Consider the following 18,775-nt stretch of genomic DNA (forward strand, 5'->3'; position numbering starts at 1 on the left):
TACTGCATCCATTCTTTTGGAAAGAGCTTAGAGGTGATCATCAAATTGTGAATCGGAATCAAACAATTGTTTTCACGTCTTGGTTCATGTACTTGCAAGTTCGCTGCATCGTCCCGCAGATAACAGGTGAGTGTAGTGCATTTGAGAATTACTAACAGATACCGGTCTATGTCGGTGGGTATGGGGGACAGGACGGATCACAATACTCGGTTACGGCGGTTTCTTTGGATGTTTTGTGCCACATTCAACAGCTCAGTTCATATTGGTGGTGTGTCTGGGTTCCCATGGTAGCGTTTGAGACCGGTCGCTTTAGATTGTTGGCCTTGACGCGTTGTGCCGGATGAGTAACCCAAACGATTTGACATATTCATCGTTTCTATGTTACCTCCATCAACAGATTAACAACATGGCAGGATAAAAATTGTAAATGCTGAGTTGAACAAACGTCCTGAACTCATGGACTTAGTTAAGTAAAGCACGTCGTCTGGGACCCGGCCGTCGGTTTGCCGCCGAATGCTGCTGATTGTGACGTCATCGATTCCCTCTTTGAAAATTCTATCTATATTCGATTTTTTGAATCCACTATCACCTGCGTAAGTACATGGAACACATAATGTGAAGATTTCGGAAGTATGAACAGAATATGTTCGGAGAAAAGTGTGCTTGAAGTTCCAGGCTTACGCCCATTATATTATGTGATTAATAGAACCTCTAAGTTTAGCAATATTTCATCCTATGAAGTGGATTTCATAAACCCTGTTTCTCCAATCATGGTGATCATAAATTTAGGGTCAAAATTAATGTTCGTTATGCGATTTTGAGGGTGCCCAACCAGGAATCCAAAACCCAACCACATAAAATTTGGATGCCTGACGCTAAAATTCGGTGCCCCAGGCACCTGGTAATGTCGAGCCCTGGAATAACCAATCAGCTTTCACCTAATCAATTACCTCGGGTGGCTATAATTTCCATAAATTAACCCCCAAGCTCTTCGAGCTAAAGAAAGCTGCATAAAGAAACCAAGAAAAGCTACGCAAGGTAACCCTTTGCTGTTTCAAACCCTATCTGGGTTCCTCTGCAGCTGCAGCCATGAGGAATCAATGCTACGTGACCCCTCAGCTGCGAGACTGGTTTCATCACTAATTGGAGAGTCATCAGTGACAGCTTAGACATAAATGCACACCACTGACGCTCCCAAGCATGTACCACATGCAATGCCAATAACAGTCAACATATAAATAACAAGACCAAATCATGTCTCTCAGCGGTAATTGGAGGGAAGAATAAATTACTCCAGGTGGCTTGGATTTCCATAAATTAAACCTCCCAAGTATATACCACATGCAGTGCCAATAGCACAGTTAACATATTGTCACAGAGGGGTGCGTTAACACAGACCGCTCCGAGTCAAATCATCTAACACCATCCGTAGATCCTGAAATAATCAATAGTTAAGGTGTTTATAATTAATGTGTTTAATATTACCACTATTCCCCAAGGATTACCCAAACGAAGCTGAACATGGCGGCTAAACACACGAGAGGCAAAAAAATAAAGGTGAGAAGACACTTCTTACAGTTAAAATTTCATTTTTAGAAGAGAATAGGGAGATAAGGATTGCCTAGAAAGGCACCCGGTAGAGCGCATACCTCCGCCACGTAATGCCTGATCCACGAGAACATATCGTTCCCAATACATTTTTTGAAATATCATGCTATCCAGTACTATATCGTTTTTGGCGCAATCTCTCAATCATGAAGAATCACTTTATAAATAAAAATATTCTCGTATCCAGATCCAGATTCGGATATTCACCAAAATGGAACTATTTTATCGTGGTCACACACCCAACCTGTCCACCAAGTCTCATCCGAATCCGTCCACAACTTTTTGAGATATCGTGCTATATATTAGTTTAGCCCTATCTCTCCATGGTGAAGAATCACTCAAAAAATTATCAGGTCCGGATACAGATAGTCACCAAAATCGAATCAGTTTGTCCTTGTCACACACCCAACCTGTCCACAAAATGTCATGTGGTTCCATCCACAACCTTTTGAGATATCCTGTCCACAAGCAAACAGACAAACAAACAAACAAACAAACAAACAAACAGACAGAAAGGGGTGAAAACATAACCTCCTTCACCTTGGGTGGTGGAGGTAATAAGGTGGCCATTTGTCCAGTTTTATAGAAGACAGTCCAGTTTTCTGCTCCTTTGTCCTCTGTCCTCTGATATGAAACCAGATTGCCTTTATGGTGCTCTATTTTCCTCTTGAGCCACCCAAGCTTTCGACGCACAATTTAACTTTTCATTGGTTAATATATTCCACATTTGTATTGGTCCTGCAGATGCCAACAAATATCCTATTTGTCACGTTTCCTCGTGTCGTCTTTACGTTACGGCTTGTGTTTGGCAGTGAGGAGTTAAGGATGGGCTCTGCGCAAGCGTAAGTGCTGAAGGGTTGTGCCTTCTTTTCCTATATGCGTTGAGATTGAGAGAACATCGAGTTGGACAGAAGTAGATGGAGAAATAGTGAGAAGAAATAAAGGTAAGAATAGAGAGAAAGAAAGAAGTTAGATAGATAGGAAATGATCGCACTCATTCGTCTATCTGAACACTTGCAACGCATATTTATTCACATGCAATATAGTGCTAAACAAATAGGCCGAGGGCCAGTGGGACCTACCTTGCATCCCCCCCCAACCCCCCCCACGGCTACAATTTTTCACTGATACCACAGTGTTCATATATATCCCAAGTATCAGAAAAAAGATGTTCCCAGAAAAATAACTCATTTGCACTATGCTTTATTAAGCTGTTTCCATGGCAACCAATCAAAAATAGACGGATCTCACAAAGATGGGCAAAATGTCAATGTCTCTGTCAAATATAAACATAAAATCACCAAATTGGTGTCAAATTAAAACTTATACATTTACGTATTAAAATGTATTTTGTTTATGCTAATTAGCTCATTTGCATATTAATAAAATTTGACTTAAAGACAATAATTCCCACAAAATGCAAGAATTTCCATTTTCTTTCCTTGTAATTCCCACACACGTCAGTTTTTTGTGAAAAAAAACATTACTTAAGTGTTGCCAGATACAAGCCAGGTTGGCAAAAAATATATTAAAATTTTTGAATTTTTTTAAGTAGGCTAATTAGCATAAAATGCAAAGCACAATGAATCGTTCGAAAATCATGCGAAATCAAATTAATCAATATAATTAATTACCTGGGCCTGATATAACACATAACTGTGACTTATGATGCCTGTTTGTGTTTAAGGGAAACATAACTATTTTCTGTTTGAGTAAAAGTAGTGGAAATAATTTTAAATGCATTGATATGCTAATTAGGATCCGCCATTATGGAAATTCTCATTTTCGTAAATATCTCAACTTCTGGTGCATGGAAACTTGTAAATAAGGAATCTACACCTATGTTTGGAGGGTCAAGGAATAAGGTGAACATATTTCCTTTGTTGTCAGAGATGTAGAATATTGTTTGGATAGCTTAATTACATGCAAAAATGGAAACAGCTTAATAAAGCATAGTGCAAATGAATTATTTTTCTGGGAACTTCTTTTTTCTGATACTTGGGATATATATGAACACTGTGGTATCAGTGAAAAAGTGTAGCCGGGGGGGGGGGGGATGCAAGGTAGGTCCCACTGGCCCTGGCCTAAAATGCTATGAAATAACTATTGTTCATACAAAATATTGATTCTTTTACCCCCTAGAAGTCAAAACCACAACACAATCCCCACTTCCCCCTTCAGCCTCTCCTGAGGATGTACTCGGAAGAAATGGTTGACTCCATTTAACCAACAAGACAACTCTCACCTAATGTGAACCTGCATGTACAAGAAAAAAAAATATCAAAACAGTTCACGGTCTTATGCTAAAGATGCGTTGCTTATCTAAGGCTACTCATTCTCTCACTATGCACGTACTTATACCTCTATATTCGCAGACAATTTACACATATGGGGAAAGGAATGACTCGACCCAGAGGGCACCTTCTACCTATTCGTACAGTTCCAAAAAAATCTTTGGTAGCTGGCCCCTACTGCCTGGTATTGAAATCCCCCCCCCCCAATACACCAATGTTTACCAGCACCTTGGGTTCCCACATCACGAGTGCCTCACGGTGACCACAATGCAAAAGCACGTGAAGGTTGACCTAAATTGCACCCATAATCGCCCGATGTTCACTCAAGAGTTATCAAACAAAAATGCTCCGGAATATGTCCCACAGAACATGGCGCAAAATGATATCCTCCATAATGACAACGATGGAGCACAAACAGATCCACTGGACACTTAAGGCTTGTGTCATGTGCTGTAAAATGTGTAGTAATAAAGTAAAAGAGTACTGAAAATATAAGTGGTATAACTTGTAGAACTCTTCAGTGTTGTCAGTTAATACGATAAAAGGCGATGTCACAATTTTTACAACGGGTGACAAGACATTGTAGCCATCCTGTACAAAGGAAAAGGACATGGACTTGAGCTAACTCACATTCATCATGCATATCTACACACATGAATATGATGTATCTTAATTCCTAAACTAAATACTAAGGCATAACCAGATTTAATGTATGTGGATGCGCTTTGTCCTCCCCGGGGGCTCACAACAGTCACAACATATATGATATTGAAGATAAAATGAAAGATCTCACCTGTGAATACCTTCCCATCCGTCGTTAGAAGTGCGGCTCCAACAGGAAACTTGCTGTAGGGACAGTAAGCCTTGCCCATTGCTTCCTGGCTCAGCTTAATCAAATCCAGCTCCCAGGAATCTGTCATCTTGTCCGATAAACTAGTCTCCGTGTGCACCAAACTAGTCATTTTGTGTTTTAGCTCACACCTGGAACATAAGTAGATGACAAATGTTACGAAAAAAAACAAAGTGGAAAAGAGCTTAAGTTAAGACTGTTCCTTTACTGTTTGAATATGCTATTAAAAGCACAGCTTAACAAGACTTCAGACTTCAGACACATTTTATTAGTCACGTCGAAAAAACAAAAAACATTCATCTTCCCAGTCATTTTGTGCAATAAATGTGCAATCAATACTAACAAAAGGCTGTGTGTGTGTGTGTGTGTGTGTGTGTGTGTGTGTGTGTGTGTGTGTGTGTGTGTGTGTGTGTGTGTGTGTGTGTGTGTGTGTGTGTGTGTGTGTGTGTGTCTCTTCCATAACTCCAAAACCATAAAACCTATCAGCCTGAAACTTTCCATGCACATGAAGAAAACTCCAAGGAAGTGCAAGAGTGAAAATTGGGTGTTTGGGTTAATTAAAACACGCCTTTTGAAGATAATTAACGGCCTTATTTAATTATATCCTTCATCAGGTGATCCTCGGCCATGTCGCTCTCTGGGTCTTCAGGCGTTTCCTAGGTAACCCCGCAGGGGTCTGAAGCCGCCATGATTTTTGACCAGATTAACCATGCCTTTGACTTGGAACAGGCCGCAATGATTTCTTGAAGATAAAATTTATTTTTATCTACTTTCCTCACTCATATCGAATTCCCGTTCATCAGAGCTATGAATCGTTGTGTACATCCCTTTTGTAAGTGCTATAGTCTTCAAATTCGGAGCTTGGAGCGATTTCATGCATTATCTGATTAGATTTTCCACAATCTACTCTCACGGACTAATTAAAGTATATCATCGAAATATTATTTCGGTTTTGAGGATCGGATATCGTCAGGACTAAATAAGCGTTGAAATCTGTTGTGAAATTGAATAATTTAAAGAAAGAACGAGTCTTATAACTAAGCCGATATATCTATTTACTTTAAACAAGCAAGGCTATGTTCCCTCCTTCTCCACACATACACAAGAAAATGTGAAATTTCCAAATGATTAAACTTATCTTTTCCTACTGTTTGGAGAATTATATTGAGTGAACAAAAAATTTTCGGAATGTAACAAAATTATCCAGTTTCATTGAACTATATGATTTAATGCATTCACTACCAGACCTCTACAGGGAATCAAACCAAATCTGGTAAATTTAAAAGAAACAGACGTAAAAAAAAAAAGTTATAACGTTTGTGCAGACCCCAAACCAATCTACCACGTGACACTTGCACAGACGAGCAGACAAAATGGAGGATTTCCTGCAAAGTTTATTTCACGGGCGATTGAACTTTGCGATGTTTCCAGGGTTATTCTGCATTAAGGAGGAGGAGGAGGAGGAGATTGGTACCATACTCTGTGAAGAGCGTTGGTGCTGCCGAAGCAGTCTCCTTGGCAAGTGGGCACAATCCTGGACGGGTCGCCACTCCGACACAGTATACCAGCATGATGGCACTCATTTTGCCGACCTCAGAAGGATGACAGGCCTAGTTAACCCCACCTGGTATTAATTCAACAGCTGAGTGGGATTTCAACTCAGGATCCTAAGATCCCAAGCTCACCACCCGAACCATTAAGTCAACACCAGGCATATCATTGAGAGATAGGGCCAAAAACGATTATATAGCATGATTTTTCAAAAACATATTGGGTGGGATATGTTCTCATGGGTCAGGCATTATGTAGCGGAGGTATGCGCTCTCCCGAGTGCCCTTCTAGTTTTATATGAATCGGGTGTGCTTCAGAAATCCTGTGCCAAGTCAGTGATCTGTGATAGGGATCTGCGGTATGAAAGCAATTCCGGTATGAACTATGAAGTAGATCAAGTTCCGAGAATAAGATACGTATTCAATCTGCATGTGAAATAGACTTCCAGTTCCTGCCTGTTCTTTAGAGGGATGGGGGGAGGAAATGATGTTGAGTTTAACCTGTTTCAGTCCCTAAGTAACGTATTGGACCCCCCACCCCCCGAGTCTCGACTCTCCAACTATTGTCTTTTTGTCAAATAATCCATCTTTCAACCCTTCTTTAACTTCAGCTACCCATCCATCGCCGCTCCCTCGTCCTTTAACTTCCGAAAATAACTCACTAACACCTCAGTCCTCACTATCCTGCCCTTTTTGCCTATCCAAACCCTGTAATTCCTCTGGGAAACTTCCCTCACTTGAATCCACACACTCGTTTTCCCATCTCAAACCCCTCTCATCATCCTTCCACCTCCCAATCCCCATTTCACACCATCCCCTTCAAACCCACCTGTTCATTCCACATCCGAAACCATCCCCCACCCCCACGAACCACCACCACCACCACCACCACGACGACGTCACAAAGAGTAATTACCTGATTAACTCAGTTGCCTCAGGACAATGACCCCCAATTAATTACCCCATTAATTAATTACCTGTAGGCTATATAATATACAATGGATCCCTCAGCGTGTGCAAATCATCGTGGAATTAAATTTCTTTCTTTTCTTCAATTATTTCCAACAAAAATCCCCAATAAAACCCGATCATTGGGGAGATATACCGAGCTGTGATAGTGTGATACCAACAATGAACAAATCGAAGAAAGGTGTTTACAATCTTTAATCCTGTTGTGGTTTTACAAACCGTTGCAGCAAAAGCACGTAGACTCTTTGGAATAGTTATTTCCGTAATGAACGTCAAGAATAGCGCCTTCCCTATAGGGTTTTTTTTAAATAATTAAATGCGTTGGGTTGGGTAGTCAGCACCCCCTCTCAACCCGTTGGGATAATAGACATCAGCGAGTGATGGCGTGTGTCGTGACTACCGTCATCACATAGGGCGTGCGTGTTTTACTGCCGTGGCGTTCAACGTGTGCGACTAACACCAGCATTCTGGAACACGCGCCAAATTCTCGAATTCCCATTCATTGTTTGAAGCCCAAAAAGGTCATTGTTCGTCTGTTCCTCTGTATGGATGTCGACCCTGTAATGTAATTTATTGCAATCTACCCCGGTACTGTATTTCATTCCCCTAATCTCCGTTCATTCCCCTCCACCAAAAAATGACCAATAAATGGACCCGGACACGGCCCAGCCTCCCTGAAATTATTGCCCCATTCCCTGGCTTTGTATCATGGACATTGTTGGACATTTGGGGTTTGTCCCGGGAGCATTGGGGTAGAAGGGGCGATTGCCCATGCAAAGTGCGGAGCTCTGCTCATGACAACAGCCGGAAGGACCAAATGAGTGAATATCCAGCCAGGCAGAAGAATGGGTGGGGATACAGGGGAACCCTCCAATGGCTGGCATGGGGCCAGCTCGCAGGATCTGACATGGCCCAATAGCTGGTCTCAGGCCACCTCAGAAGATCTGACATGTGGCTCATTGGCCACGCCTGCCCCATGGGCTATAAAGCTGTGATCGGCACTTGGTTCTCTCTCTCATGCCTCAAGTTCTCTTGGTCCTGCTTGTCGCATACATTCTCATTATCTATCTCTCTCTCTCTCTCTCTCTCTCTCTCTCTCTCTCTCTCTCTCTCTCTCTCTCTCTCTCTCTCTCTCTCTCTCTCTCTCTCTCTCTCTCTCTCTCTCTCTCTCTCTCTCTCTCTCTCTCTCTCTCTCTCTCTCTCTCTCTCTCTCTCTCTCTCTCTCTCTCTCTCTCTCTCTCTCTCTCTCTCTCTCTCTCTCTCTCTCTCTCTCTCTCTCTCTCTCTCTCTCTCTCTCTCTCTCTCTTTCTCTCTCGTCATCACACTCACTTTTCCCCTGGTCCTGGACACTTTGGTTTGTGCTCCGGACGGAACTCGTGAACCCTCTGTGGTGGAGTGTAGTGTCGGGACCATTCTGGAGAGCGGTACCAAGTTGGGGAGGGTGACGGTGATGTACATACCAGTAGGATGAGGCCACCCTGCCCCTCCCAATTTGTCTCCCCGTGTGTGTGGGGTCTGATTGGGACCTTGTTTTGTTATCCGGTAGGTAAGGCATAGGTTAAGCTAAGTCTGCAACTTGTACATTTCCTTTTCTTTTTGTAAGTGCACATCTTGATTACTCTTTTCATTGCATTTCCCCTTTTCCTGCCCTGGTTTCCCTTTGACACCAGTAAAGCCCTTGAGTTTCCTTCCCTCCTTCCCATACACCACATCGCTCATTGTAAATAAATTAATCTTGTTATATTTCCAATCTGCCTGTGCTTGTCTTTTCTTCCATTAATCCAGCAATGTCCATATGTAGATTAGCCGGGGGGTTATACTTCTCCCAACTAATTGGCTCTCATATAAGTCCAGCATTGTGCTAGTGGAAAGCTCGGCCACATTAATCAAGATCCAATAAAGATAACAATAGCACAATTGCTGAGGGCGTAATTCCCAGGTAAGGAGATCACGTGTTCTTAGTTAAACGGTTGTCAGACGGAGGACCCTGAGTCACGTGGTCAAGTTATTGGCGGTCACGGTCGATTAGCAACCCGCCATGACACGAAGTTATTCGTGTGTGATGGCATAGATTCCCGGTGAGTCCGGCGAGAACCAGGGATACCCCCTTCCTTGTATCCCCGTGACTCCGGGTCCGCAATAATACCGTACATGGACTACATGATTTTAAAAGCTCTGATCGACTCAGCTACACCTGGAACAATGGAATGTATGATGTCAAGACGTACCAAGAAGTAAGTGCAGTACGTTTTGACTTTTAACCCTCAGCATCCGAGCACTTGTACAAGCAATCACGTTTTTCTTAGCCATCGTGGCTGGTTTTAAAGCATTTGCCAATCGATTATGATTTATATGAATCGAGTGCGCTTTAGAAATTCTGTGCCGAGTCATTGATCGGCGATACCAGTATGATCATCCCGGTACAGCGTTCTGTGATAGTCATACCTGTACAGCGATAGTGATGGATTGTGACCTGTGTTGATTACCAACACTGATCTCGCTTTAAAACAAAACCAATCATTTTTAATACAAGTTGAAGTTGGAAGTAAAATAACCTTTCCCATCATGAGAAGAAAAAAAATCCCCATGTGGGAATACTTTGAAAAATTACTGTATCAATGATGTGTATGTCATGTATGAATACATAATGGACCATTGGACTTTTGCGTATTTTTCGGAACCTTTTTTTAAAAATAATATCGATATCGAAAAAAATCTATCGATGGAGCCTAATACGTACCTCTCGGCTATCCTGCCGTGATGTGGCGATTCACTACTCTGTAACAACTGAAAACATTTTTACTCATTGTAATCACCTAATTTATTTTTTCTTTCATAACTCCGGAGATGTCACCACGGAGAACCGAGCCGCCGTATCGCCATCGAAGTTTGAAGAGTGCTAACTAAACATGTAATTGTTTTTTCTATGTATCTATTTATGCTGAAGTGACGGGTCGTATAATGAAAGAAGATCGTACAAAAAGGGGAAACGTAGTGTCATATAAAATTGCACATTTTCAGCGAGCGAATCACTGCCTGACACCGCCCAACTCACCGCATGGCTAAACGCAGGCGATTGGGTCCTGAACTTTGTTTAAGTCGATGGATATATTCAGTGACAGTGCGAATATTTTAAAGCGCTCGGCAAGTGGCTTAAGCACTCAAGCAAGCACTTCACCGAAATGGTTGATAAGGAATTGCAGGCTTGGTAAGCGATCGCCGATCCATCATATGTCAGGCAATGTCCGAGTTGGACAAATGAACACCTTTTTTTCTTTTTTTTTCGCAGTCAGAACGAATGCTGAAGTCGATAAAGAAGTGAAAATTTTGAAATATAGCTGAGGTTAAAAGATGGTAGAAGTTATGGCATGCGGAAATGAAATAAAACCACGAATGCTGGCGTCTACGAGCATTAATAATCATTGCAATGTATCCAGCAATTCATAGGTATGATGATCAATCATTCGATGACATGATTGAGGAAAGTAGAAAAAAGAAAACAACTTGATCATTAAGAAACCATTCTGGCCTGTTCCAAGTCAAGGCATTGTTGAGCAGGCCAAAAAAATGGCAAATTAAGACCCCAGCGAGGGACAGTGAGGTGACCAAGGATGAGTCTTGAGAAAGGATAATTAAATCAGCCCTTTAATTATCTTCAAAAGGGATGTTTAAATTAACCCGAACATCTAATTTGCACTCATGCACTCCCTTGGAGTTTCCTTGGTGTGCATGCAAAGTTTGAAACCCCAAGGTTTCATGGTTTTGGAGTTATGGAGGAAACACACACACACACACACACACACACACACACACACACACACACACACACACACACACACACACACACACACACACACACACACACACACACACACACACACACACACACACACACACACACACGCACACACTGACGAACTGATGCAAAATGACATTTGTTAGTATTAGTTTGCTGCGCAGGCGTGGGGGTTACTCACCTGGTGATTTAACCAGCTTAGCAGGAAACCAACCATTACCTTTAAATGTGAAAAAAATTCAACTGATGCTTTAATGGAGTGAGGTACACCTGGAACGTATGACATCAAGAATTACTGCTCGCATAACACATTACCTTGGTGTGGCCATGATGGAGGAACAGGGGTGCAGTAAGTTTTAACCTTTAACCTCAGCAGCTGACGAGCAATCGAGTTTTCCTTTGTCCTCGTGGCTGATTCTAAAGCATGGCACTGCAGTCCCAACATAGGGAAAAAGTTTCTGACCACCCTCCCTTCTCCCCCCTCCAAATTTTACATGTAAGTGAATGGGTAAAAAGGAAAAAAAGATTTGACCATCATTCCAAAATATCACCCCAATTCCTTCCCATCTTAGCTTATCATCTTGATATTTTAACATCTTAACACCTTGGCATTGAAAACCTTTCGGACCATCCACACCACCTCTTCCGAACCCACCTTTTATAATGACCATCAATTTCTTCCCCTATTTCCCACCACTTCCTTCACCCCTCCTCCAGGTGGTTATTACCTCCGCCACCGAAGGTGAAGGAGGTTATGTGTTCACCCCTTTCTATCTGTTTGTCTCTTTATGTACAGGATATCTCAAAAAAAATTTGGAAGGATCCGGATAAAATTTTGTGGACAAGTTGGGTGTGTCGCAAGGACAAACTGATTCCATTTTGGTGAAGATCCGAGCCTGGATCTGGATACGAGAATTATTTAATTTTAAAGTGATTCTTCACCATTGAGAGATAGGGCCAAAAACGATATATAGCATAATATATCAAAAATGTATTGGGTCCCATATGTTCTCATGGATCAGGCATTACATGGCGGAGTTATGTGCTCCACCGAGCGCCCTTGTAGTTTATTATTAAATTATCTTTAAACAAATAACAAATTATGTTAATTATTTTATTAAGTAAGCATTTCTTGGTGAACTATCATGTTTCTTAAGAAAACCCAACCTCATCCCCTTTCACTCCCTCCTCACTTCCTCCCTCCACTATACATTGGTTGTAATGTTAAATTAATGAACAATTATTTAACTATCTTCCTATATTACTTAATGCAATTATTTGACTCAAATGTGACAGCTATTTTATCCAATACATTATAATGATATTATAAAATGTTGACACTACAAAAAAAATCATACTGTCTCGGAATTAAGTAAACATGCAATGTGTTGAACAATTGCCTGATATTCTGGGCGCTGAGCCATCTCATATCCTCTGGGAATGTGTAGGATCTTTGCCTGGACTTCCTGCCACAACCCCAATCAGCTTTCAACTTTTGACTCCATTTTTTTTGCACTTTTATTTCTCACTTGATATATTTTGATGTGAAATTAATGATTTAATGTTTCACAATACCTACACTACTGTTCCCATTTTTTTCGAGTTTTTACTGAAATTTAAGCAGTTTAATGTTTCAATGTACTCTGAAATTAAAGTATAGAACGAATAAACAATCGCAGATAAAAAAGAAATCATGGAATGGTTTTGTTGAACAAAATTTAATCTAAATTTTTGACTCATCAAAGGAGCCCCCATTACAGATATAACAGCTGAACATACTCGTGGCATTCTTTCTACAATGGAAATCAAATATTATTGGGAAAGTTCTTGCCAACACTGTTGCAGAAGTTCCCACAAATGTGTTGCACTTGTAGGTTGCTTTGCTTTCACCTTTCTATCCAGTTCATCCCAAACCAGCTCGATGGGATTTAAATCTGAAGACTGTGCTGGCCATTCCATGATTTGAAGTCTACTGTCTTGTTCTTTTCTTCTAAGGTAGTTCTGACATAGCCTGGAGGTATGTTTTGGGTCGAACCCCTGACCAACTAGGCGTAGACCAGAGGGTATTGCATGGTGCTGCAAAATGCTGTGATGGCCCTTTTGGTTCAGGGTGCCAGTCATTCTGTGCAAGTCGCCGACTCTGATTCCAGCAAAAGAGCCCCAGATCATCACGCTTCCTCCTCCATGTTTGACAGTTCGTGTCACACACTGAGGAACCATCCTTTCACCTACTCGACGGTGTACAAAAACCCTGCGTGATGAACCTAAGATTTCAAATTTTGATTCATCAGTCCTGGTGTTGGCTTCGTGGTTGGGATGGTGGCTTGGGATCCCAGGGTCCTGAGTTCAAGCCCCGTTGGCTGCTGAATTAACACCAGGGGGTTGACTCAGCCTGTCATCCTTCCGAGGTCGGCGAAATGAGTGCCAGTGTACTGGGCCTGGTGTATGCCCCGGTTAGAATAGGTGTACCATATCCCTGTGTGTCGTAAGAGGCGACCAGGGTTGGCGTCAGGAAGGGCATCCGGCCATAAAACATTGCCTCAAGAAAAAGCCAAACCCCTGCACAGCAGGGAAAAATGGCTGTAAAAACGGTCATAGTCCATAAGACCTTCTTCCAGTTTTCAGTAGTCCACTGGCAGTGCCTCATGGCCCAGGCAAGCCTCTTTTTCTTATTTTGCCATCTTAGCAATACCTTTCTCACTGCCACTTGACCTGTCAAACCTGCAGCTCGAAGTCTTCTCTTCACAGTTGAAACTGAGACTTCCTTACTTCGACCAGTGTTAAGCTGTGCTTGAAGCTGCTGTCCTGTGAGCCGTCTATCACGCAAGCTGTTGACTCTCAGAAACTCGTCTTCTGATTGTGTTGTGGCTTTGGGTCTGCCAGACCTCTTCCTGTCAGAGTTTCCTCCAGTTTCAAGTGCCTTTTGATGGTGTAGGAAACTGTACTCACTGACACCTTGGCTTACTTTGTAATTTCTCCAAAGGAAAGACCTACACTTTTAAGTGTTATAATGGTCTGTCTATCTTCCTTTGTTAATTGTCTTTTTCTCGCCATTATGATAGAAATATACTACTTCCTGCAGTGCAATATTGTCCAAATAATGCTTCAGAGGGTGAAGCAACACAGTCTGTTCCAACACTGCTTTTGTACAGACAGAGGGTTTGTAACTCATCAACAAAAGTTGGGACAGCTGTAGGAATTGTTTGCATCAATTTTCAAGGCTTAATTTACTTCCATTGCTGCAGAACAGCTGCAGTTGCTAACCCATTACTTGTTCCCTGAAAAGGGCCTTTTTCAACAAGTCTGAAATTTAGATTATTTTTCAGTTTTTGGTAACCTAAACTTTTTGTTTTTAACCTCTGGCAGTTTACTGCTTAGCTTTGTACCTTTTCAGGTTATTCACTGGACTTGAACTGCTTAAATTTCAGTAAAAACTCGAAAAACGGGGTGTTTTAAAACTTTCGACCGATAGTGTATACATATTTTACTGTATATAAATATATACATATACATATATAACTGTAAAAATAATTTATGAGTTTGAATGTCAGGGTTAGGGATGGGGTTATGTTTGGATGAGGTTTGGATTTCAGTTATAATAACTAATACCCCAGTGTATGCCCGCTGTTATATAATCCCGAGTTTAGTCTTCGAGTGCTCACAGCAGTATATAACAGGGTTTTGTGAAATGCCAACCTATTGCCTTGAAAGGCTTAATCTGCAGAAGTCTTCCTTTGAGATATGGGGGGCCATTATTTATTCATTAAGTTCCTGTGAATAAAATGAATCCAAGATTTATTCTGCAGTCTTATCATACAATTTATAAGTCCAACGAACTTTGTCCAGTGCATCAACAATTTTAAAAAGCTTACCAGTCCATCCTCAGGTGTAACCGTTGGCAAAATGAGATTTCCACCTGTAGATTCCAACAATATCACCAACTTTAAATTTTGCTTTTCACAAATTAATCTCCTTTGTGTATTCTAATTTTGTAAATGTTTCCAATGGTTTCGATTTTGCGAAAGAATGGACTGTATTCTTTTTTTGGTATATACTGTCGAGGCTCGTATGGGAGCTAACACAGAATGTACAACAAGGGGAGCAGGGGAAAAGAGAGGTGGGAGAGGGAAGGAAAAAACAGTGGGGAACAGAAACAGGAGGAGATCTGTGGAAGGGAGAGGGATTGGGTGGGGTACACAAGGTAATCAAGATGGACACTACAGGGACTTTCAGGTCCTTCAACGACAGGGACTTTCAGGAAGGAAAGCAGGGATGGGGTTAGGTTAGGAGAAGGCTGATGAGAAGGGAGAAGGCTGATTGGTCTGTAGTTGCACGTTTCTGTTTTTTCACCTTTTTTATGCAGGGCAGTAATGTTTGCTGATTTCCAAGCAAATGGCAGATGACCTTGAGCAAATAAGAGGGCGACTAGAACAGAGAGAGGGTGAGCAAGAGCAGAGGAGCAGCTTTTTAGGACATGTGGGCTGATGCCGTCTGGACCGGTTGCAGAATCTGAGTCGAGGTTTGACAGCAAGCTCTCCACCTTGTCAGGAGAAAAGTACACAGAGTCCAGGGACAGCTGGGTGTGACATGGGTAAGGTGGGTACAGAAAGCGATGGGTTTGTGACACAAGGTTTAGAAGCAAACACTGAGTTTAGCCATTCAGCCTTTTCATGTGCAGTGTCAGCTGTGTGGCCATTTGAGGTAAGGGGGGGATGGAGGTGGAACATCTAACAGAAACAGACTTAACTAGATGCCACCAGGATTTGGAGGAGAGAGAGAGGTTTGAGAGTTCAGACTTAAGATTAGAAAGATGTTGGTTTCTCATTCTCCTGAGGGGAGACACACACTTGTTCCAAGCTTTGTGGAAGGAACTGAGATTGCCTTCACTTGGATTAGCCTTCCATGAGATGAAAGTAAGTTTTTTTTTAGGACAAGTGCCTCACCACAAGCTTCAGTGTACCATGGGTGGGAGGAAGTGTAGGACAACTGAAGACGAGATGGGATAAATCTGTGCATGAGAGAGAGAGCAAGTTTCTTTGAAAGAATTCCCAGGACGACTTGATGTCGGAGGGAGTAGAGATGGGAGACCAGTCTAGAAGTTTGATGGCTGCCTGAAGACCCTGCCAGTCAGCCTGAGTAAAATGGCAGACTCAACGGTGCTGAGGTGGTTCTCCAATAACAGCCAGAGGGATGTCTACTTTGACAGGCATGTGGTCAGATTAATCGATTGGAACAGAAGAAGAACAGCAGATATTTTCAGGGAAATTAGTCAAAATCACATCCAGAAGAGATAGAGTACCATTGGGTGAGATCCGGTTCAGGAAGTTGACAGATTGTGTCAGTCCCAATGTGGCACAGAAGTCTTTTGTTGAAGTGCCATGGCAGGTGAGGGAGGTACCCACACCCAGCCAACTGGCATGATGACAATTGAAGTCAACAAATGTGAGGAAGAGAGAGTTGGGATGAGAGGATAGAGGTTGGTCCATGTTTTCGGATACACAGGTGTAAATGGAGTCATCACTGTTTGGAGGACAGTACAACACACATATAAACACGGGTTGGAAGTGGAGGGGAAGCCGTAGCCAAAGGTATTCCTGGGGATGTGGGGGGAGAGAGGGCAGTGCATGGAGAGTGAGGAATAGAGTCTTTAATGAAGAGAGCAACTCCTCCATCAGGACGAGGCTCAGGTCTATCATACCAGAGGAGGGAGTAACCAGAGAGAGATGCGAAGGAGTCAGAGACGTCTTGCAGGAGGAAAGTTTCTGTGAAGCAGATTATGTCTGGTTTGTCAATGGCAACCTGTATGGAAAGATGTCAGGTTTGAGTGAAAGCCCTAGATGTTTGAGGTCTACACTGTTAAGGAACAGGGAGAGGAGGAGGTTTTGGTTGCATGGGAGGGAAGGGAGGTAGGACGAGGGAGGAGGGGGGGGAGTATAAAGAGAGTTGTTGAAAGAGTGTGGGGGGTTGCAGAAGAGCTCGGGGAGAGGGCCGTATGAGGAGGAGAAAAGGCTCGGCGGTGCTGGGTTGAGGTACAGTGGGAAGTAATAAGAGAGGGGGCAGAGTGCAGTTGAAGATTTGATGAGATGGAAGAGAGAGGGTGGGGGAAGGAGGAAGCTTTGTGGATGTGAGAAGGGGGGCAACTTTGTGAAGAGGGAGTGAGGGGAGATTGGAGGTGGAAGGGTGAGAAGAGAGTTTTTGAGAAAGGTGAGAGGGAAGGTTGGAGGGGGAAGTGTATGAAGGTTGCTTTGAGAGGGAGGGGAGATAATGAAAGCAGGCACGGCCAAGGTGTGGGAGGGTGATGGGAGAGGTGGGGAAAGGAGAAGAATGAAACTTGGTAGAAGTATGGTGAAGAAGGGAGTGGGCAGGGAGAGGTACAAGATGTGAGGGGTTGGGAAAAGGGGGAGGTGTGCTGAGAGGAAGGAAGGAGCATGCTTGTGGTGATGAGGAGTGTACTGATTGAGAGAGTGAGATATATGTTTGATTATAATGGAGCCCACAGATGTTACAACACCACACATTTGGGACAACAGAGGAGGAGCTGATACTAAAGCAGAAGACGGTGAAGAGGTGCAAAGAGCGGAGGAAGGATGAGGGGCAAGATGGGAGGGGTAAGGAGGGGGTATAACAGGTGAGGGGTTAAGAGGAGGTAGATTTAAGGAGGTGGGGGTGAATTAGCACTGAAGTTGTAGAAAAAAGGATGATTGATGCAACAAGAACATACATCACAAACTGGGATATTTAAAATTTTTAAGTCAGAGATGCGATTAAAGACATTACGTGAGGGATGCAATAAAGGTGAAGATAATGGAGAAAAGAAACATTCTGAGTTGAACTTTATAGACACGGGATGCAGGAAAGGTCGAATTGAAAACAGTCTTTTGAAGAAGAAGAAGAGGAAGAGGAAGAGGAAGAGGAAGAGGAGGAAGAAGAAGAAGAAGAAGAAGAAGCAGAGGAAGAGGAAGAGGAAGAGGAAGAGGAAGAGGAGAGTCGTGAATTATGGTACAATACTGAGAACCACACGTGTGAAAGAGGAAGTTGTAACATTTTAAAAGACCGTTTTTAAAAAAAAAATTGATAAAGATTACGTAACGTTATAAAAAGGAAAGGTTGAAGAAAAATTGTGCAGAGTTTGGTGAATTTGGATCAGCAAACACAGAAGGAAACTGGGAGTTCGACGAAAGTAACAGGAAGAAGAAGAGGGGGAAAAGAAACACGTGGTTACGGGACGTGTAACGTGAGAGGTTAAAAGAATAAATAATTTGTTTTTATTTCAAAGATTAGGCTAGTTTAGGTGAAGCAAAGGTTGAAGAAAAAAATCGTGAAGGTGTATGGTGAATGTGGGTCGGCAAAAGTGGAATGAAGATGGCAGATCGGCAAAAATAAGGAGGAAGAAGAGCCGGTACAGAAGTCACGTGGTTACGTGGGGTACAAGGTGAGAAGGGAAAAGGTTTTTTTGTTGTATTTTTAAAATATTTTAAGACATGAAACAAAGGGTATAGTTGAGAGGGAAAGGAGGAGGGTGGCGGGAAAAGTGGAGAAAATAAAAACTGATGGTAAACAAAGAAAAAAATCACACGAACACGATCGCGCACACAAACAGGAAGAAGGGTAGGCCTCAAGGAAACCCAAAATGAAAAGATGACTGGTCTCTCGGGTGTATGGAGGTTTGAATAGTGGTTGGTAAATTAGTCTCTCGGGTGTATGGAGG

General features: G+C 42.4%; 2 protein-coding genes across 3 annotated transcripts in view; one reads left to right on the forward strand and one right to left on the reverse strand.

Moving 5' to 3' along the window:
• LOC147016077 (cytidine deaminase-like) overlaps nucleotides 1-18,775 on the reverse strand; it is a 46,598-nt gene that overhangs the window by 21,682 nt on the left and 6,141 nt on the right. Inside the window, exons 2-3 of one of the 2 annotated variants that reach the window (XM_085848775.1) lie at nucleotides 11,383-11,497; nucleotides 4,696-4,883 (exon numbers count right to left, since the gene is read on the reverse strand). In XM_085848775.1, the coding sequence (XP_085704901.1) occupies nucleotides 4,696-4,883; nucleotides 11,383-11,396 (202 nt within the window). In that variant the 5' untranslated portion in view covers nucleotides 11,397-11,497. The remainder of the gene's footprint in view (nucleotides 1-4,695; nucleotides 4,884-11,382; nucleotides 11,498-18,775) is intronic. The other variant, XM_085848774.1, reaches the window with a different exon arrangement.
• Nucleotides 18,477-18,775, forward strand: part of LOC147016078 (7SK snRNA methylphosphate capping enzyme-like) — an 83,427-nt gene continuing 83,128 nt past the window's right edge. The window contains exon 1 of the mRNA XM_085848773.1: nucleotides 18,477-18,499. The gene's annotated coding sequence lies outside the window, so the exon portion shown is untranslated. The remainder of the gene's footprint in view (nucleotides 18,500-18,775) is intronic.

The sequence above is a fragment of the Eptatretus burgeri genome, chromosome 12, assembly GCF_056783735.1.
Source record: "Eptatretus burgeri isolate ZD-2024b chromosome 12, Ebu_testis_v1, whole genome shotgun sequence".
In the NCBI taxonomy this organism is placed as follows: domain Eukaryota; kingdom Metazoa; phylum Chordata; class Myxini; order Myxiniformes; family Myxinidae; genus Eptatretus; species Eptatretus burgeri.